At 38.3% G+C, this 23,203-nt stretch overlaps 1 protein-coding gene across 1 annotated transcript in view; it reads right to left on the bottom strand.

The window, feature by feature from the left end:
* The window catches only part of NLRC4 (NLR family CARD domain containing 4), a 33,710-nt gene extending 11,228 nt beyond the window's left edge, over nucleotides 1-22,482 (bottom strand). The window contains exons 1-7 of the mRNA XM_065891131.1: nucleotides 22,383-22,482; nucleotides 18,648-18,908; nucleotides 15,792-17,786; nucleotides 10,429-10,521; nucleotides 10,106-10,276; nucleotides 7,809-7,901; nucleotides 6,524-6,691 (exon numbers count right to left, since the gene is read on the bottom strand). Of these exons, the coding sequence (XP_065747203.1) occupies nucleotides 6,524-6,691; nucleotides 7,809-7,901; nucleotides 10,106-10,276; nucleotides 10,429-10,521; nucleotides 15,792-17,786; nucleotides 18,648-18,908; nucleotide 22,383 (2,782 nt within the window). The 5' untranslated portion in view covers nucleotides 22,384-22,482. The remainder of the gene's footprint in view (nucleotides 1-6,523; nucleotides 6,692-7,808; nucleotides 7,902-10,105; nucleotides 10,277-10,428; nucleotides 10,522-15,791; nucleotides 17,787-18,647; nucleotides 18,909-22,382) is intronic.
* Between the last annotated feature and the right edge of the window lie 721 nt (nucleotides 22,483-23,203).

The raw sequence follows: 23,203 nt of genomic DNA, 5'->3' as shown, positions 1-23,203 counted from the left end.
AGATCCAGCCTCATCCACCAGAACACAGACACCAGTCCCCTACACCAGGAAGCCTACACAACCCACTGAACCAACCTTAGCCACTGGGGGCAGACACCAAAAACAACAGGAACTATGTACCTGCAGCCTGTGAAAAGGAGACCCCAAACACAGTAAGCTAAGGAAAATGAGAAGACACAGAAACACACAGCAGATGAAGGAGTAAGGTAAAAACCCACCAGACCAAAAAATGAAGAGGAAAAAGGCAGTCTACCTGAAAAAGAATTCAGAGGAATGATACTAAAGATGATTCAAAATCTTAGAAACAGAATGGAGAAAATACAAGAAACGTTTAAAAAGGACCTAGAAGAACTAAACAGCAACAAGCAATGATGAACAACACAATCAATGAAATTAAAAATTCTCTAGAAGGAATCAATAGCAGAATAACTGAGGCAGAATGGATAAGTGACCTAGAAGATAAAATAGTGGAAATAACTATTTCACAGCAGAATAAAGAAAAAAGAATGAAAAGAATTGAGGACAGTCTTATAGACTTCTGGAACAACATTAAACGCACCAACATTCGAATTATAGGGGTCCCAGAAGAAGAGGAAAAGAACTGAGAAAATATTTGAAGAGATTATAGTTGAAAACTTCCCTAATATGGGAAAGGAAATAATCGAGTCCAGGAAGTGCAGAGAGATCCGTACAGGATAAATCCAAGGAGAAACACACCAATACACATATTAATCAAATTATCAAAAATTAAATACAAAGAAAAAATATTAAAATCAGCAAGGGAAAAACAACAAATAACATACAAGGGAATCCCCATAAGGTTAACAGCTGATCTTTCAGCAGAAACTCCAAGCCAGAAGGGAGTGGCAAGACATATTTAAAGTGATGAAAGAGAAAAACCTACAACCAAGATTACCCAACAAGCATCGCATTCAGATTTCATGGAGAAATTACAGACAAGCAAAAGGTAAGAGAATTCACCACCACCAAACCAGCTTTACAACAAATGCTAAAGGAACTTCTCTAGTCAGGAAACACAAGAGAAGGAAAAGACCTACAATAACAAACACAAAACAATTACGAAAATGGTAATGGGAGCATACATATGGATAATTAGCTTAAATGTAAATGGATTAAATGCCTCCACCAAAAGACATAGACTAACTGAATGGATACAAAAACAAGACCCGTATATATGCTGTCTACAAGAGACCCACTTCAGACCTAGGGACACGTACAGATTGAAAGTGAGGGAATAGAAAAAGATATTCCATGCAAAGGGAAATCAAAAGAAAGCTGGAGTAGCAAGTCTCATATCAGACAAGATAGACTTTAAAATAAAGACTATTACAATAGAAAAAGGATACTACATAATGATCAAGGGATCAATCCAAGAAGAAGATATAATGATTGTAAATATTTATTCACCCAACATAGGAGCACATCAATACATAAGGCAAAAGCTAACAGCCATAAAAGGGGAAATTGACAGTAACACAATCATAGTAGGGGACTTCAACACCCCAGTTTCACCAACGGACAGATCATCCAAAATGAAAATAAATAAGGAAACACAAGCTTTAAATGATACATTAAATAAGATGGACTTAGTTGACATTTATAGGACATTCCATCCAAAAACAACAGAATACACTTTCTTCTCAAGTGCTTATGGAACATTCTCCAGGGTAGATCATATCTTGGGTCACAAGTCAAGCTTTGGTAAATTTAAGAAAATTGAAATCATATCAAGTAACTTTTCCAACCACAATGCTGAGACTAGTTATCAATTACTGGAAAAAAATCTGTAAAAAATACAAACATGTGGAGGCTAAATAATACACTGCTTAATAACCAAGATATCACTGAAGAAATCAAAGAGGAAATCAAAAAATACCTAGAGACAAATGGCAATGAAAACACAACAACCCAAAACCTATGGGATGCAGCAAAAGCAGTTCTAAGAGGAAAGTTTATAGCAATACAATCCTACCTCAAGAAACAAAAAACATCTCAAACAACCTAACTTTACAGCTAAAGTAATTAGAGAAAGAAGAACAAAAAAACCCAAAGTTTGCAGAAAGAAAGAAAGAAATAAAGATCAAATCAGAAATAAATGAAAAAGAAATGAAGGAAACGATAGCAAAGATCAATAAAACTAAAAGCTGGTTCTTTGAGAAGATAAACAAAATTGAATAACCATTAGCTAGACTCATCAAGAAAAAAAAAGGCAGAAGACTTAATAGAATTAGAAATGAAAAAGGAGAAGTAACAGCTGACACTGCAGAAATACAAAGGATCATGAGAGATTACTACAAGCAACTATATGCCAATAAAATGGACAACCTGGAAGAAATGGACAAATTCTTAGAAAAGCACAACCTTCTGAGACTGAACCAGGAAAAAATAGAAAATATAAACAGACCAATCACAAGCACTGAAATTGAGACTGTGACTAAAAATCTTCCAACAAACAAAAGTCTGGACCAGATGGCTTCACAGGCGAATTCTGTCAAACATTTAGAGAATAGCTAACACCTATCTCTCTCAAACTCTTCCAAAGTATAGCAGAGGGAGGAACACTCCCAAACTCATTCTACGAGGCCACCATCACCCTGATACCAAAACCGGACAAAGATGTCACAAAGAAAACTACAGGCCAATATCACTGATGAACATAGATGCAAGCAAAAATCCTCAACAAAATACTAGCAAACAGAGTCCAACAGCACATTAAAAGTATCATACACCATGATCAAGTGGGGTTTATCCCAGGAATGCAAGAATTCTTCTATATACACACCAATCAGTGTGATAAACCATATTAACAAATTGAAGGAGAAAAACTATATGATCTTCTCAATAGATGCAGAAAAAGCTTTCGACAAAATTCAACACCCATTTGTGGTAAAAACCCTCCAGAAAGTAGGCATAGAGGGAACTTACCTCAACATTATAAAGGCCATATCTGAGAAACCTACAGCCAACATTGTTGTCAATAGTGAAAAACTGAAACCATTTCCTCTAAGATCAGGAACAAGACAAGGTTGTCCACTCTCACCACTATTATTCAACACAGTTTTGGAAGTTTGAGTCACAGCAGTCAGAGAAGAAGAAGAAATAAAAGGAATCCAAATCAGAAAAGAAGAAGTAAAGCTGTCACTGTTTGCAGATGACATGATATTATACATAGAGAATCCTAAAGATGCTACCAGAAAACTACTAGAGCTAATCAATGAATCTGGTAAATAGCAGGATACAAACTTAATGCACAGAAATCTCTGGCATTCCTATACACTAGTGATGAAAAATCTGAAAGAGAATTCAAGGAAACACTCCCATTAACCATTGCAACAAAAAGAATAAAATACCTAGGAATGAACCTACCTAAGGAGACAAAAGACCTGTATGCAGAAAACTAAATGACACTGTTGAAAGAAATTAAAGGTGATACAAACAGATGGAAAGATATACCATGTTCTTGGATTGGAAGAATCAACATTGTGAAAATGACTATACTACCCAAAGCAATCTACAGATTCAATGCAATACCTATCGAACTACCACTGGCATTTTTCACAGAACTAGGACAAAAAAATTCATAATTTTTATGGAAACACAAAACACCTCAAATAGCCAAAGCAATCTTGAGAAAGAAAAATGGAGCTGGAGGAGTCAGGCTCCTTGACTTCAGACTATACTACAAAGCTACAGTAATCAAGTCAATATGATACTGGCACTGAAACAGAAATATAGATCAATGGAACAGGATAGGAAGCCCAGAGATAAAGCCATGCACATATGGTCACCTTATTTTTGATAAAGGAGGCAAGAATATACAATGGAGAGAAGACAGCCTCTTCAATAAGTGGTGCTGGGAAAACTGGACAGCTACATGTAAAGAATGAAATTAGAACACTCCCTAACACCATACACAAAAATAAATTCAAAATGGATTAAAGACCTAAATGTAAGGCCAGACACTATAAAACTCTTAGAGGAAAACATAGGCAGAACACTCTATGACATAAATCACAGCAAGATCCTTTTTGACCCACCTCCTAGAGAAATGGAAATAAAAACAAAAATAAACAAATGGGACCTAATGAAACTTGAAAGCTTTTGTACAGCAAAGGAAGCCATAAACAAGATGAAGAGATGATGCTTAGAATGGGAGAAAATATTTGCAAATGAAGCAACTGATGAAGGATTAATCTCCAAAATTTACAAGAAGCTCATGCAGTTCAATATCAAAAAAACAAACAACCCAATCCAAATATGGGCAGAGGACCTAAATAGACCTCTCTTCAAAGAAGATATACAGATTGCCAACAAACACATGAAAGGATGCTCAACATCACTAATCATTAGAGAAATGCAAATCAAAACTAAAATGAGGTATCATCTCACACGAGTCGGAATGGCCATCATCAAAATATCTACAAACAATAAATGCTGGAGAGGGTGTGGAGCAAAGGGAACCCTCTTGCACTGTGGATAGGAATGTAAATTGATACAGCCACTATGGAGAACAGTATGGAGTTTCCTTAAAAAATTAAAAATAGAACTACCATACAACTGCAATCCTGCTACTGGGCATATCCCCTGATAAAACCGTAATTCAAAAAGAGTCATGTACCACAATGTTCATTGCAGCTCTATTTACAATAGCCAGGACATGGAAGCAACCTAAGTGTCCATGGACAGATGAATGCATAAAGGAGATGTAGCACATATATACAATGGAATATTACTCAGCCATAAAAGGAAGCAAAATTGAGTTATTTGTAGTGAGGTTGATGGACCTAGAGACTGTCATACAGAGTGAAGTAAGTCAGAAAGAGAAATCAGATACTGTATGCTAGCATATATATATGGAATCTAAAAAAAAAAAAAAAAAGGTTCTGAAGAACCTAGGGGCAGGAGAGGAATAAAGACGCAGACATAGAGTATGAACCTGAGGACCCGGGGAGGGGGAAGGGGTAAGCTGGGACAAAGTGAGAGAGTGGCATGGACATATATACACTACCAAATGTAAAATGGTTAGCAAGTGGGAAGCAGCCACATAACACAGGGAGATCAGCTCAGTGGTTTGTGACCACCTAGAGGGGTGGGATAGGGAGGGTGGGAGGGAGACACAAGAAGGAGGAGATACGGGGATATATGTATATGTATAGCTGATTCACTTTGTTATAAAGCAGAAACTAATACACCATTGTAAAGCAATTATACTCCAATACAGATGTTAAAGAAAAAAACCTTTGGGCAGCATAAGGACTTAAAGACATACGTATATCGAAGAGAGAATGTTTTTAAGAGGAGTGTTAGTCTTTAATGGGTAGAGTTTCAGCCAGGGAGAATGAAAAAGTTCTGGAGATGGATGGTGATGGTGGTTGCATTAGAATGTGAATGCCGCAAAACTGTAGACTTAAAAATGGTAAGTTTTATGTTATATATACTACGAATATATTCTAGAAAATCCATGAGGGAAATGAAGGCAGTCAAGGCTGTTTTCACTAGTCCTTTGCCTCAGGTAATATGGTAGTCTGCCTTCAAGTTGGCTCCAATAATTGTCATCTCATAGTATGCACTCCTCTGTGTTGTCCCCTCCCACAGTGGATTGGGCTGACCTGGGTAACCCACAGGACACAGCAGTGGTGACCAGAAATGGTCTTCCAAGGCTAGGTCATAAAAGATACTGCAACTTCTAATTGGTTCTCCCTTGGATTTCTTGCTCTGGAGGAAGTGAGCTGCCATGTTATGAGGACATGCAAGCAGTCTATGGAGAGGTCCAGGCATGAGAAACTAAGGCCTCCAGCCAACAGCCAGCATTAACCTGCCAACCAAATGAGGAACCACCTTGGAAGCAGGTCTCCAGCAGTCCCAGTCATGACAGCCTAAGCCAGAACCACCCAGCTAAGCTGCTTCCAAATTCCTGACCCACCAAAACGTGAGATAATGTTTATAGTTGTTTTAAGCCACTAAGTTTTGGGGTAATCTTACACAGACATTGATAACTAATACAGAGAGCATGCAGACCCTTCATCAACTGCCTGAAACTATCATTGTCTTCAGTCATTTATGTATCTCTGTTTGTTCCTGGATTATATCACAGCTACTTAAAGATATTCCATGACCCCATTTACATACAGTTGCACTTACATTTATATGTTTTGAATACCCAACAAGTGACGTAAAAATATTTCCCAAGATTGGAAGGGCATTGCTGAATTTCAGACAGTTAAGACTAGAAGAGCAATTCCTAACACAATACACCTTGTCAGATAACGTGAATGTTTTTCCTTTTAACATTGTTAGGTGAAATGCTTAAAAACCTGAAGGCAGGCCAGTGTTTTCAATCATTTTACCCCTTTAATATGTATGAACCCTCTTTCAATATATTTATATAAAAAAGAGGAGGCAAATAAATAAATAAAGATGCTAACTAACTAAATAGAGCAAGCCAGCTGAAGAACTTTGTGAGGGCTAACTTCTTTTCTCTTGGCTCCGTGCGTATACCTACCTAGAATTCTAACCTCTGCATCTGTGAGTCTCCAGTTTCTCAGCCCAAGCTTGATGAGCTGTGGGGCCCCCTTCAGTTGCTCCAGCAGCCTGTCCAAGCTGACTCGTTCATCACTGCACCAGGGCAGCATCAGCACATTTAGCTGTTCCAAGATGTGCAGCCTGTCAACTTGAAGAACCAGAGAGCAGTTCAGGAATTGGATCCATCTCAAAATTGATGTGGGAGAAGGAATGATTTTTATCTCTGCAGGCTGCTCAATGTGCAATAAGGATCTACTTGGGATTTTTGTTAATATTTTTACGGGAAGTGTTCAAGAATATAGAAACATACAGAACAGTATAATGAAATTATATGTACTAATAAGCCAGCTTTCAACAGACTCTGAATCATGGACAACCTTGCTTCATCATCATCAAATTCCTGCCCTTCTATATTATTTTGAAGCAAATCTCAGACAGTTAAGTATCAGGTTTTTTAGTTCTAACATAATCACAGTAGCATTATCACACCTTAAAAATCTTATCACTGGGACTTCCCTTGGTGGCGCAGTGGTTAAGAATCCTGCTGGTGCAGGGGACACAGGTTCAAGCCCTGGTCCGGGAAGATCCCACATGCCGCGGAGCAGCTGGGCCTGTGCTCCACAACTACTGAGCCTGTGCTCTAGAGCTCATGAGCCACAACTGCTGAGCCCACGTGCTACAACTACTGAAGCCTGTGCTCCGCAACAAGAAAAGCCACTGCAGTGAGAAGCCCGCACACCACAACAAAGCATGGCCCCCGCTCGCTGCAGCTAGAGAAAGCCCATGCACAGCAACGAAGACCCAACACAGCCAAAAATAAATTAATTAAAAAAAAATCTTATCACTAACTTAAGCAGATTTGTCTTCAATATCACTTACTCTCAGACACTAGCTCACTAGAGGGAGACAAGCAGGTGGGAGTCTCAGGTGCAGTGAGTATGGGAAAACTGGTAACTCAAAAACCATGGGCCTGTATTCCTCAAGGGCAGTTTAAGGAAGGGCTAAATGACATAATAAGGTCCATCTAGTAAGGCATATGTGGATAAAAGACTATTTGAATACCTGATAATGATGACTATTTGAGTATTTGATTTTGGCTAAGTTGTCAGTTCATTTTGTTTTGGTTTTTTTTTTTTGGCCACACAGTGCTGCATGTGGGATCTTAGTTCCCTGACCAGGAATTGAACCTGCACCGCCCCCTGCAGTGGAAGTGCAGAGTCTTAGCCACTGGACTACCAGGGAAGTCCCTAAATTGTCATTCTTACTTAGTTCACGAAGAGCTTCATTTCCATCCTTTTCCAGATGATTTTCAGATAAATCAAGAATGCTCAGTTTGACCAAGTTGTGAAGATTCTGAGCTGCAAAAAAAAATTTTTTAATCCAAAACAAGACTTTCAGGGAACTATAAATGCATTTAAAAAAATCCTTAGAAGAATTCTGAGTCCTTGTTTTCTTTGTTTATAGTATACAAACCATTATTTGACTTGATTAATTAATTTATTTCAAAAAGTATCTGGATAGGTTTAACCCCCAATTGCCACGACTATGACTAGTGCATGGATATTTCCTTGTTCTAAGTTCTGACTAAAAAAATTGAGTTCACAAAAAGCCTAAAGCATCCGGGAATATAGTTTTTATGTCACTTTAGTAAAGTCACTCCATTTCTCTAAGCCTCAGTGTCTTCATCTTTAGAATAAGGAAGGTGAACTAAATAAACTGTGAGGGTGCTTACGATTCTAAAATGCCCTATCATGAAGGAGAAACAAAGGAACAAAAACCAGATGAGATGAGATGTTCTTTGTGTACTCAGTTTAGATGATTTTGTTAATGTCATAGTGGTGATACTAATAATAAAAACTTAGAAATTAAAAAAAGACAGATGAGGGGCTTCCCTGGTGGCACAGTGGTTGAGAGTCCACCTGCTGATGCAGGGGACACGGGTTCGTGCCCCGGTCCGGGAAGATCCCACATGCCACAGAGCCTGCGCGTCCGGAGCCTGTGCTCCACAACGGGAGAGGCCACAACAGTGAGAGGCCCGTGTACTGCAAAAAAAAAAAAAAAAAAAGACGGATGAGAAAAATAGAAAACAAATAGCAAAATGACTGATGGAATCTAGTCCTATAAATAATTACATTAAATGTAAATGGATTAAACACTCCAGTTAAAGAGATTAATAAGACTAGATTTTTTTTTAAAGCAAGACCCAACTCCATCTACAAGACATGTATTTTAATGACAAAGACACGAATATACTGAGGTTAAAATTTGGAAAACTATATTACATGTAAACATTAATCATAAAATGCTATCACTCTAGCTGATCACTGCTTAATTCTTTTCATTTCAGATATTTATCATGGTTGTTTAATCTAGTTGAAGTTTTTCCTATCAAGAATAATGAGAAAAATCTCCTTTAAAAAATAGTCAATTTTTTAATGAATATATACTCTTGTTATAATGTTAGCTATTATTTATTTATTTATTTTGTGGTACGCGGGCCTCTCACTGTTGTGGCTTCTCCTGTTGCGGAGCACAGGCTCCGGACGTGCAGGCTCAGCGGCCATGGCTCATGGGTCCAGCTGCTCCGCGGCATGTGGGATCTTCCCGGACCCAGGCACGAACCCGTGTCCCCTGCATCGGCAGGCGGACTCTCAACCACTGCGCCACCAGGGAAGCCCACTATTATTAATTTTAAGCAATCATATGACCCTTTTTCTTAGAATAAAATATCTTCTGGGATTTGGTTTAAAATAAAAAACCTGCAGAACTCCTCTTAAAAAGGGTACAGCTGCTATTTTCAGTTCTAAGCCTTTCTCTCTGCAGAGCAAGTAGAGAAGTAAACTAGTATGGTCATCATTCTCATGCTTTCCGTTGTTTATCTGGCCTTTTCTAACCCTGGGTTTCTCTAGCTTTTGGTTTATGTTGGCATATAAATAGTTTCCTTAGGAAACTTTACAGACTCCTAGCAGTTGTGTATTCTGTTTTTAAAAGGCTAGACCATCTTTTTTACCAAAATCTAAATTAAAAAATAATCTGAATCGAACATATCTAGTTTATCCAGAAATATGCAAAGGTTTCTCCATACTTGGTATATGCACACTTTAAGAACTCAAAAGACTCAACTCATATTGATGCACATTAACTCCTTCTTAACAGGCAATAGGTAAGCTTTGGAAAGCCTGAAAACATTTAAGGAAATCCTCTCTCTGCTTCTCAATCACTTCTTTATCCATTCATCCAAATTTTTATTAAGCAGTTATTATATAACAGAATATGTGCCAAGCTTCAAGCACCTATTTCTTATTTTCTTCCTCTTTACCTTTTCTTAAAATGACAACATCTTCAATTATCCTGAAATTCTCTCCTATTATTCATCCATAATAAATTTTCATTCCAGTCATGAAGAAGGTCATTAAAAACAAGTTAGATATTACCTAGAAGTCTTTATTATCTTTTCCAGTTTCCCTAAAAATTAAATTTCCATTTGAGAGACTTAGCATGCCTTAGTATGAAAATATCGCATGTTTTCTTACACTGTTTTCATAATGCAGGCAGCAGTTACCTAGGGTTTTCACAGCATTTCCTGACAGGCAGCAGGAGACTAATTGGATTTCTTTAAGGTCACAGGGTTCAGCTGACAGAGACTTGACTATGTAATCCATTCCCTCCCCTATATCAGACAAGTGGGTCAAACGAAGTAAACACATCTTTTTCAGATTTGTCAGACCTTCAGCTGCAAAAAAAAAAGGAAAGGAAATGTATTAAGACACCAAGTACATAAAGGCATCCTTGCCTTGTATAGACACAGCCAGTGTTAAGGCGTCTTAGCTGTTCTTATTATCAAACTTGTATTAGTAAATATATTAGAGAAAACAAAAATCTGACCTAGTTTTATAGCATCTTCCTCATTCATCTTAATATTATCCAGTATGAGCTTCATAAGGTTCTTCAAGTTACCTAAGCTGTCAGTCAGACCACCTGCCAAAGAAAAGGGATTGGACTATGTTCAGCTGTCATTTACTATATTTCTATTACCAATCAAAAGATTTTAGTTGTCACTATGGGCAAGAAATGCTCATAAAATTGACACGAAAATATTTTTTTTTGGTGAGAGATGGAGATCTTCCTTAGCTAAAAACATGTTTTAAAAATATAATGGAATTACAATGGAAAACAATAACAGATAACTGGGAAATCTCCAAACAGTTGGATGTTAAACAACACACTTCTAAACAAGCATGATGGATCAAACAGGAAGTCTCAAGGAAAATTAGATAATATTTTGAAAAATACAGAAATTAAAATATATCAAAATCTCCAGTTAACAGTTACTTAAAGGGAGGTTTAGAGCATTGAATGCTTATATTAGAAATAAGGAAAGTTTTCAAATCAACAACCTAAGCTTACTACTTCAGAAACTAGAGAGAGAAGAGCAAAATAAACCCAATGCAAGACAAAGCAATAAAATAATAAAGATAAGGGCAGAAATCAATAACAAATCACAAACAGAAACAATAGGGAAAAATCAATGGAAATTAAAAGTTATATCTTTAAAAAGATCAATAAACTTGATAAATTTCTAGCAAGACTGACAAAAAATGAGGAATAACAAATTACCAATATCAGAAATGAAAGAGAAGATATCATTACAGAAATCACAGATGTTAAAAGGATAGAGAATAATATGAACAAATCTACATGCATAAATTTGACAACATAGACAAAATTGCACAATTTCTTGAAAGGCACAAACTAGTAAAATTTACCCAACATTACATAAGTAATCTGAATAGTCGTGTATAACTAAGGAAATTGAATTTGTAGTTTAAAATTTTCCAAAAAGGAAAGCTGCAGGCACAGATAGTTTGACTTGAAAATTCTACCAAACTTTCAAAGAAGAAATAACACCAATTCTACACAATCATTTCCAGGAAACAGAAATGCAGACAACACTTTCCAACTCATTTTATGACACTACCATTAACCAATCTGAAACCCAGACTAAGGGAATAAAACAAAAGAAAACTTCAAACCAATATCACTTATGAAATCCTCAACAAAATATTACCAAGGAGTCCAGCCATATATAAAAAGAATATTATACTACCACCAAGTGAGCTTCATACAGGGAATGCAGGACTGTTTTGATATTTGGAAATCAATCCATGTACTTCACTATATTAACAGTCTAAGGAAGAAAAACTACATGATCATATAAATTGATACAGCAAAAATTGTTGATACAATCCAATAACGATTCATGATAAAAATCCTCAGCAACCTAGGAATAGAAGGAAACTTCCCCAACCTGATAAAAGGCACCTTCAAAAAAACTACAGTTAGCATCACACTTCATGGTGAAAGTCTGAATGCTTACTCCCTAGGATCAGGAACAAGGGAGGATGTTCACTTTCACCTCTCCTTTTCAACACTATACTGCAAGTCATAATCAGTGCAGTAGGGCAAGAAAATGAAATAAAAGGAATACAGGGACTTCCCTGGTGGCGCAGTGGTTAAGAATCTGCCTGCCAATGCAGGGGACATGGGTTCGATCCCTGGTCTGGGAAGATCCCACATGCTGCAGAGCAACTAAACCTGTGCACCACAACTACTGAGCCTGCACTCTAGAGCCCGCCTGCGCACCTAGAACCTGTGCTCCACAACAAGAGAAGCCATCGCAATGAGAAGTCTGCACACCACAACAAACAGTAGCCCCTGCTCACTGCAACTAGAGAAAGCCCGTGCGCAGCAACAAAGACCCAACGCAGCCAAAGGTAACTAAATAAATTTATTTTAAAAAATGAATAAATTAAAGGAATACAAAATTGGAAAGGAAGAAATGAAAATAATCTTTTTGGAAGGGACATGAAATAAGTTTATCAAAGGTATAGAGTACAAGATCAACACACAAAAATCAACTGTATTTCTGTAGTAGCAATAAATAATTGGTAAACAAAATTTTTTTAAATTACCATTTACAATAGCTCCAAAAGAATGAAACAGGTATAAATCTAAAAAACATATACACAATCAACATGATGAAAAGTACAAAATGGTGAAAAAAGAAATCAAGGAAAATCTAAACAAATGGAAAGAGAAACCATGATCATAGATTCAACATAATAACAATGTCAATTCTCCCTAAATTGTTCTATAGATTTAATGTAATTCCAACCAAGATCCCAAGAAGAGTTTTTGACGATATAAACAATGTGATTCTTGGGAATTTCCTGGCAGTCCAATGGTTAGGACTCTGTGATTTCACTGCTAAGGGCTCAGGTTCAATCCCTGGTTGGGGAACTAAGATCCCACAGGCCGTGCGATGCAGCCAAAAAAAAAAAAAAAATGTGACTCTAAAATTTATATGGAAGGACAAAGGAACTAGAATATTTTAAAATTATATTGAAAAAGAAGAAGAAAGTTGGAGAAATAACACTACCCAATTTTATGACTTACTATAAAGTAAAAGTTACTAAGACAATGTAGTATTGGCAAGGGATAGACAAGGGTATTGACAAATGAAAGATCAATGGAAAATAGTATCCAGAAATACACCCATACAACTATAGCCAAAAACTTTGGGCAAAGATATAAAAGCTATTCAAACATGAAAGAATAGTCATTTCAATAAACAGAACAACTGGATATCCATAGGGAAGAAAAATGAACCTTGATCTAAACTTCACACCTTACACAAATGTTAACTCAAAATGGATCATAGATCCAAATGTAAAACATAAAACTTTAAAAGAAAATATAGGAAAAAAATCATCATGACCTGGGGTTATGCAAAGAATTCTTTCAAAAGAAGAATTAATTCAAAAGCATGATTTATAAAGAAAAAAAATGGACAGCAACAAAATGTAAAACTTTTGTTCTATGAAAGACACTGTTAAAGAATGAAAAGACTAGCTACAGATTGGGAGAAAATATTTTCAAATCACTTATCTCACAAAGGACTTGTATCGTGAATATATTTTTTAAAAAACACGTAAAACTCAACATTAAGAAAACAAATTGACCCAATTAAAAATGGGTAGGAACTTCCCTGGTGGCCCAGTGGGTAAGACTCCATGCTCCCAATGCAGGGGGCCCAGGTTCGATCCCTGGTCAGCGAACTAGATCCTGCATGCATGCCACAACTAAGAGTCCACAAGCCACAACTAAGAAGTCTGCATGCTGCAACTAAGAGCCTGCATGCCACAACTAAAGATCCCACATGCCACAACAAAGATCCCACGTGCTGCAACTAAGACCTGGCACAGCCAAAATAAAAATATAAATAAATACTTTTTTAAAAATGGGTAAAAACTTGAAGAGACATTTCACTAAGTTGCAAACAAGCACATGAAGAATTTTCAACTTTTATTAGCCAACTCTGATGATATAACACCATACACAGAGTTCCAGTTGCTCCACATCCTCATCAGCACTTGGTATTGTCTGTTTTTTTTTCTTATTGTAAAATGACAAAAAGAGGAAAACAGAAATAATACTAAATGCTTAGCATTAAGTGAGAATGCAGAGCAACTAAAATTCTCATGTATTGCTACTGAAAATGTAAAATGTACAAAGTGGAAAATAGTTTGGAAGTTTCCTAAAAAGTTAAACAAGCACTTGTCATATGGCTCAGCAACGCTAATCCTACATATTTACCCAAGTGAATTGAAAACTTATTTTCACATTAAAAACTTTCATAAGAAAGTTTATAGTAGTTCTATCTATAATTGCCCAAACTGGAAATAACCGACATGTCTTTCAGTAGTGACTAGATTCTAGCTATAAGAAAAAATAAGTGCTGATTGCAAACTCAAATGTCAAAGAGGGCCAGGGAGATGATGTTATTATAAGAAGTAGAACAGATGGGCTTTGTGCCCAGCTGGAGATTATGTGTCTTTCCAAAGAGTGTAGGAGCAGATCATGAAGCTCTAGCCAGTTGTTACCTACTGCAGTTGTCAAATCTATAATTTTCAAGAGGAATGAGAAACCTGTATTTTCACATGATATTTCCCAATTTCAAAATGGTGGCAACTCCTTTAGGGAGAAGAGTCATAGCTAGGGGAGAGAGAACGGAAGGAGACTTTTCATCATAGATTGTTTTATAAATTGGACCATGTAAATATATTACTCAAAAATAAATTTAAAATATTAAGAACAAAATATTGGCAAACATTAAAAAGAAAAATTTTAATTATATGTAGGTCAAATTCAGCATGTAAGTGACTGGTTTGCAATATCAGCACAAACGAATGGCCATCAAGAGGAGATGGTAAGCCTCCTAACAGAAAGTAGTCTAATAAAGTCTGAATGACTATCCAGAATCTTACAGAAGGCCTTCCTGCATTGAGTGGGATGTTGCAAAGCTTATCTGTACAAAAGGTTCTAGATTCTTAAAATGATAGAAAATGTCCTCTACAGGGTGACAAGTGAGGCAGAGCCTAATGGGAAGCCACTTGTGGATGAAAATGAATATCAGATTACAGTCACATAGAACAAGGCTCCTGCCGGCCCATAGCTTCACAGAACTCAGCAGCCCCTGCTCTGGGCAACAGGACTGATCTACACAGGTGTGGCTGGACTACACAGGTAAGGGAGACACTCACCTTTAGTGTTATTGTGAATCTGGGGAAAACTCCCCTTTACCTAGAAAGATTGACCCCACATGTATGTGTCTGAAGTCTGGAATTTCTTCATGTTCGACGAAAACTGTTCCCAGAATCTTCCTTCAAAGTGAATGATACTTGGGGTGGGGCTGGGGCTGGATGTGCTGCAATTTCCTAGATGAGAATCTAGTGACACAGTTAGCCACCAGCTTCTGCAGGTGATTAGTTTATGGTTGGATTTCCTCCCAGACTTCAAAGAAGGAGGGGTGCTATTTGGTGGGAAAGCAGTGAATGTTGGATTAAGACAGAGATGCTGACAAGAGGGAGGGTTCACAGAAGACAAGCTTAACCTACTGTATACAAACACAGACAAACATACAAACACACACTTTACCATATATATACTACATAGCTATTCAGTCAGACTACAGAGCTTCAGCTCTGGGAATCCTTCCTAGGGCCTCCCAGTCTGACAGCCTTCCCCCGACATGGAAGTCTCTCCCAAGCCCTTCCACTTCCCTTCCAAGTCCTGACACTAGTAGAAACTATTAGAAAATTTCAAGCAAAACAAATAATAGATATCTAATATTTCCACAGTAACTAGCCAGGTTTAATTATAGCTTAAACTGCTAATGTTTACAATACCTGGTAGCTGTTGAATCTCTAGGTTGTGAATACTTAAGGTGTGCAGGTTTGTCACAGATGTGATATGCCGCTCGTCTTCTAAGGTGAGGGGACTGGCTTCCACTATGATGGAGTGAATGTTCTTACAGGTGCTGAGGACCGAACTGAGGCTTCCAGCCACGCCGGCACACCTCTTAATGTACAACCTGAGGCTTGTAGCAGAGCTGAATATTTTCCCTAGGTATTTGATATCTTGCTTATTCAACTTGCAGAAATCCCGGAGTGTAACCTCCAATGTCTTGAATTCCTGCTTCCAGTTGAAGAACAAAGACACAGCCCTGCTGGGAATGTAGGTTCCTGAGGACTCTTGCATGTGGACCCTGCTTGCGTCTTCTGTGGTCTTATCCCGCGAAGCCACAGCTCCCCCGTACAGGTCTAGTTTAACAAAGTCCAGAGCACTTGCACAATTAGGCAAGTTTTCAAAGAAGTCAAATAAGTAATCAGGGATGTGCTCTGAGTTGATATGTAGGCTTTTACCATGAAAGAAAGCTTCAAATTCTTCTCTCAGGTCTGATGTGGATATACTCTCACAGAATAAGTTGATGCCACACTCTGTAAAGGAGTTGATGTTTATGGCTTTCAGAGTTTCTTGCACAGTGGTGCTTTTCACATTTTGCATAGATTCCTGCCTCCAGAGAGGCCTCTTGGTGACTAAAAGCCCACCGAGGCTGCCATGTTGATACACTGATGCCAGGTGTTTCAGAACAGTCCGGGTGGCTTCGGCAGATGACCCACACGTATACAGGAGCAGGTTGCTGTACTTGGATGTAATGTCTGAAATGGAAACCATCTTCTGCAAGTGGCCGTTCCCCTTGGTCACCTCTGCTGGCTCTTCAGACGTCAATAAACTGCTGAGTCTGCGTCCTGCTGTGTACTCCTGGAATGATTTATGAAAGAACTTATACTTCGGCTTGAACCGTTGAGCTGTGTATTTACAGAGGAGTCCCGTTGTCAGCAGAACATCCTCGTTCACACTGGACAAGTCATCCGGTTCAAAATCAAACCTGTGGGAGAACACGCCCTCCAGAGCTAGGTCTCCACAGTGGTCCAGGCTCCGAGTGACCTCACTTGGAGCCACCCCTTTACGTTTGTGCTTGTTTTTATTTACTAGCAGATCGTAGAAAGCACAGAACAGTGTGGTTTGTGTGTTAGAGTGGAACTCACTTTCCCCCATCTGGATTGCACAAGTGATGACCACAAAGAGAGGGGTCTTCATCAGATTCCTCAAGCACCTGGATTTCTGAATTTGGAGCAACAAGCCTTCAGCGAGCTCCTTTATCAGCACTTCCCGGATGAGAGCCTGGGCACTGTCCTCGGTCATGTCCCCCACCTCGGCAATCAGCGCACCAAACTGCCTGATGTACCTCAGGCACTCCGTGGTGGTGGTGACGATGACCATATTCTTGAAGCGGTGGTTTTCCTTTATTAGGGCTTCGATTTCTGGGCAGTTCTGGGCCTTGAATTCATTGTAGCCATCAAGGAGAAAAAGAACCCTCTGCCGTAGCTTCAGTAGCATGGCCATGAAAGTCTGCTTCCTGATTGTGTCAGGTATATCCAAGAGTTGGTCACACAGGGTTTCGAAGAGTCCACCCTGGGCCCTGCTCAGACGGAGAAATAAAACTAATTTGAACTTGGTCAGAGCCTGGCACTCTCCAGAGGCCCAGAGCATGGCGATTCGCTGCAGCAGAGTGGACTTCCCTTTGCCCGGTTCCCCTTCGATGATGCAGGGGCTCTGAAGAGTGTCCAGCAGGCCACTCAGGGTCAGCTGCTCCAGACGGTGATGGTGTTGGTCCTTCCTCCATAGAACCGGTTCTGTGAAGGTGCTTTTCAAATTAAAAATAATGTCAATATCTTCACCCAGTGGATAGTAGTTCAGAAAAGATGGGGTATGGTATAAGTCCTTTAAATCCTGAGCCAAACCATCTAAGTCTTCTTCTGACATCTGATAAAAAAGACCTGTTAGAGAAGAGGTGAAATTGAAGAGGATCCAATTCTGTGTCTCCCCAGAACCTAGAGTTCAGGAGGAGGAAGGAGGAGTGAGGCTGAGAATCTTCCCTTGGTGACTTTCTTTTCCTTCCCCAGTTCTGAGCTGGCAGAAAGCGTTCCAAATATTTACTCCTGCCTTTCCCTGTTACCCTTTACCCTACTTGCCCTTTTGCCTTGTGTTTCTTCCTTTCCACCACCAAATTTTGTAGCAGCTGATTGGAAAGGAGAGGAGCCAGAGTTTGGGTTAAGGAAAGTGCATGAGAATAGTGGGGATATGGTTGAGAATGATGGTCAGGGGTAACTTTCAGCCAATCAAGCCTTAACCTTGATTAAAATCTGCCAGGAAAGAATTGACTAATTTAAAGAAAGAAAAACTAATATTTCATGAAAAGCAGAATCATCCTTCTTTAGTCAGTCAGGCTCTCTTTACCATGGTGCTTGGATTACAGAGTAGGTAGTCTGGGGGCCACTTGTCCACAGATGGTCCTCATCAGACTAAGGAATGTTGACAACTACTACCGCACTACTGCATTGGCTTCTTAAGTGCCTTCACTGTCCAGTTTGATTCTGAGGTCAGCCTGTGCTAAATCATTTATTCCCTTACCCTGGAGTTACTTATTTGGCTTCACCATCAAGTGACCTAGTGGGAGTTTTTTGTTTTGTTTTGTTTTCCTGAGAGTGTCTGAGCTTTTCCTCAACATAACCAAAGCCCAATGCCCAGTGATATGAGAGCATTGGAGGGAGGAGAGCAGAGGCTCTGTCATGGGGATTATGGATCTTCTTCATGATTTATTCTATTTGTAGAACAGCTAAAAGAAAACGAATACTTACTAAGTCCATGCAAGTCCTGAAACAGAGGATAGTTCCACTTTTCAAGGGATTTAAGGAAGAGGTTACAGGCTTCTGAACCCTTCTTCAAAATCATGTGAATGATCCCTCTTGCAGCATCCTGCTCGACCTTCTCACAGCAAATGATGTTTACTTCTGCGTAATTCAGAACATTCCATACAAATAGCTCATCCAAAATTTGCTTTATAACAGTCACTCCCATCCTTTGAATGAGAATTTGACTGTTCTCCTTTATGAAATCCACTGAGGGGATGGGGGAGAAATATACATATTTAATCATTTATACAAAATGTGCATATCAGCATTATGTTGCCAGGGCATTAGGTTCATGCTTTTTTTTTTTTTTCCCTTTGGACCTATCTTGAGTTATGGAGATGCCAAATGCTTGAATTCCAGGCCCTCAAGAAAAGCTCTGTAAAGACCCTCATTCCTAACCCCAGAGTCCTTGGTGAGCAAGACGTTTTTTCTTTGATAACAAAGTAAAGTGAGCAATCTTGTCCTTGATATAAAAGCATCCCCACTAAGGTAACAGGGGTAAGACGATGCGCTTTCAAGTAGGGAGACTGGAGTACGATCTGCCATTACCTTCTGTGTAACCTTGGCAAGTTGCTAAACCTCTTTGAGCTTATTTCAATGCTGTGCTGATAAATGTTGAACACACTGCCTCTCTGGGGGTAAAGGCCTGAATTCATAACACGTACCAATCTGCATGTTATAAATATTCCCACTGAGGCCAAATTCAAGCTAACAATGTATGTCAGCTGGCTAACAAAAATCATAAAAATTCAACAGTGAGTTCTCACAAAACAGTAAGAACCAGCTGTAGTATACCACTGGTTCCTTGTCTGTACAATGGAGTTGAGAACAGTATTTTACTTATGAATTTGTAATGAGAACTCATGCATAGTATTTCATACAAAGTAATAGCTCAATAAATGTTAGCTACTATTTTTAGCCATTTTTCTGCTGTCAACACTCAAAGGAGTAGCACATTTTATCTCCCATAGAATTTGGTATTTTCTGAAGAGTATCACTGCAAAATAGTCTTCTGTATTCAGTTTAAGCTCTCTCACCTCTCACAGTGAGGTTCCCTGAAGAAGCTGTCTCGTTTCTGTGTCTGCCTTGCCAAGATCTAACTCTCCCAGGCAGTCCATGCCAGCTCGGAGAAGTGCCTCCCTGGTATTGTACTCTCAGACACTGTCTGCACTACTTTTCCTCTTGGGCTAGGCTGCTCCTGGTTTTCAAATCTTTCTTGACTCATCCAAGTGGATATCTCCTCCCGAAGACCCTGAGGCATCTCTGGTCTGAATTACACCATCAGGCACTCAGACCCCCAGGATCGTACCCCAGGTCCCCATGCAGATCTCTACTGCTAACCTCAGCTGGAACGTTACCACATCCCTGTCTACATGGCCGGTCAGCGAGTCTCTCTCTCGCCCTCTGGGGTCTCATCTGTTTTCTTGGCTTCTACATCCTCCCTATGGAGACAACCTCTAAGTCTGATTCTAGCCACTTAGAAAGGCCTAGAGACCACCGCAAGATCACAGGACTAGCCTTTTGGAGGTGACATTTCTTCAGCTGTAAAATTAAGATATTGATACTTTATTTCTTTAAAAGGCTCATGAAAAAGACTGAATAAAGTCACATAAGGCACAGACATAAAAATATTTTAAAATTTGAAAAGTGTGCTGCTATGTAACTGTAGGATGTTCTTACTACTAGCCATGGTATCTCCCTGAGTGTGGACTACCATACTCCTCTCTTATCAAGTAGTTAAGTGAAAACCATGCTGCTTATTCATTCATCCAGTATTCATTCTTAGCAGAATATCTCTGTTTAGACTAGTGCTGTACAGTAGAATTTTCTGAGATGATAAACATGTTCTATATTTGCTGTGTCCAGTAGTGGAGCCATTAGTCACATGTGGCTATTGAGCACTTGAAATGTGGCTAGCGTGACTGTGCGACTGAATTTTACATTTTATTTAGTCTTTGTTTATTTAAATTTACATTAAATAGACACATATAGCTACTTACTAGTAACTACATTGGATACCATAGTCTACACCCAGTCATCAAAGCGGAAAGAGTTACATTTTGGTCGCCACTTAGATCTACTACGTGTTTCTTCACAATGATCTTAACAGATCTCTCTGCTGTCTGACCAGGAGGGTAAGCCCGAGTAGGTGATGGCAAGAGACCAATATTTTTTCCTTTTCAACCATAAAAACCAGAGAGTTTAATGAAAAGCAAGCTTGTATAAAAGAACATTCATGTTCAATAGGCAAAAAATTAGACATATCATTGAAGAAATTAGGGGCAACAAATTGCACTAAGGGGAAAAATGCTTTCAGGTAATATAGGAAATATAAATGTACTTTTGATTCTTGAATAGAATCTTAATGTATTACAATATTCTCAGCATATAAGAAAATTCCAACAGGAGATAATTTCTAGTGGAACAGAGCTGAACTTTCTTTCTTCCGAAGGGACTCAGATTTGAATTGCTGACTTGATAAAAAGATAGATCATGTAATATTCTTCCTGAGTGCATCTTCAGGACTGACAAAGAGATCAGAAAGAATAGCGTCTTTATTCAATTACTGTTACAAATAGGAGATGTGTTCTGGAAACACCCACAGAAATAAAAACACAATTAACATAATGAGATGTCATTTTGCACCTACCAATTATTTATATTTTATTTGTGTTATCATTTTTCAAATAAATATTGTTTATTGTCTATTTTACCCTTATTCCACCTTCTCCCTGTACCCTCCATTCCTGAATTACACTCGCAAATATACACCATATTGTAAGCACTGTGAGAACAAAAAGCATGCTTTGTTTTGATATTATACCCCCAGGGCCTAGAACTGTGGTTAATTAATTAACATTTGTTGAATAAATGAATTTGGTACAGATTAAAATGAAAAACCTCACCATGATGAAAAAGTTGTGAGAACGCATTTACCATTAGAACTATTGGATAGTGCTGCAGTGAACATTGGGGTGATATATGCATACATATAACTGATTTACCTTGCCGTACAGCAGAAACCAACACGACATTGCAAACCAGTTACACTCCAATAAAATTTTTTAAAAAATAAAGTGTTTGGAATAGTAAAAAACAAAAACAAACAAACAAAAAACCTATTGGATAGTTTGGGCTTATATTCTTAGTCATCTAGGATCACATTCTTGCAAGAGTTAAACATGCAACCCAGACCTTGAACATGGTACCTTTTATTTAATGTTCCTTAAGCAAATCAATATCCCCCAAATTTGTATATTATTTCAGATTTTCCTGAGGTTTTAGGACAATGTATGTGTCTTATCTCACACAAGTCCCAAATTATTTAGAACTGAGTACTAATAGCAAAACCTTTCAAAGTGTGTGGCAATGTACCAGGAAACAGGAAATTCCCAGAAGCCATCTTTCAAACCCAGGATCTAGCCTCCCATGATGTCAGGGGACCAATATTTTAAAACAGTCACTCTCTGTGAAAGTCCTAGCTTATCTGTGGTTCTGCCATTTAACACGGGCCACCACGTTTATAACTGAATTCTCAGAACCACAGAAAAATATTTGATGGGCATTCCATATATCAATATAACTGATCAGAGAAAGGCATGAATTGATTTTCTGCTCAATATCACCCGTATTTGGAAACACGCTCTACAATCATGCAGATTCGATTTCTAGTATACTTACTTGTTCTGAATAAAAGCTTTCCAGCTTTCTATATCTCAATAGACAATATTAGTTCCAAATGGAGAAGTCAAAGATGACTCCAATACTGTCCTCTTTTTTCTGTAAAACGGCTACTCATTCTGTAAAACTAACAAAACAGAAACAATCAAGACAGCAACCATTGTCACTTTTGTATTTTTTTCCCCACACCAAAAAGGATGCACTATACATAATGTTTGACATGTTTTTTTTTCATTTAGTATATTTTTGAGACATTTCTATATCAGTTAAGTAGTAAACTGCCTCATTTTAAAAATCAATTTCATTGACGTAAAATTTACATGCAATAAAATACAAGGAGCTTTGACAAATGTACACACCCAAGTCAGTAATACCCCAGTCAAGATTTAGAATATTCCCAATCACTGCAGAAAGTTCCCTTGTGCCCCTTTATAATTCATTCCTCCTAGCTTCCATCAAAGCAACCACTGATCGGATTTATTTAACTATAAATTACTTTTGCCTGTTCTAGAAATTCATGTAAATGGACAAATGTAGGGGGTACTCTTGTGTCTGGCTCCTTTCACTTAGTATCATGCTGTTGAGATTCTCCTTGCTGTTTGCAGGAATTGGTAGTTCAGTCGTTTTTAATGGCTAAGCAGTATTCCATTGTAGGAACAGATCAATTTACCTATTAATTCTGTTGATGGACATTTGGTTTGTGTCCAGTTTTTGGCTATCATGAATGAAGCTTCTATCAACATTCCTTTGTGGACATACGTTTTCATTTCTATTGGGTGAGAATCTAGAAGTGGAATTTCTAGGTCATATGGTGAGTGTAT

This window comes from Phocoena phocoena, chromosome 14 (assembly GCF_963924675.1).
Source record: "Phocoena phocoena chromosome 14, mPhoPho1.1, whole genome shotgun sequence".
Classification (NCBI taxonomy): Eukaryota; Metazoa; Chordata; class Mammalia; order Artiodactyla; family Phocoenidae; genus Phocoena; species Phocoena phocoena.
The sequence above is the reverse complement of the archived record's forward strand: the minus strand, read 5'-3'. Positions and strand labels throughout refer to the sequence as shown.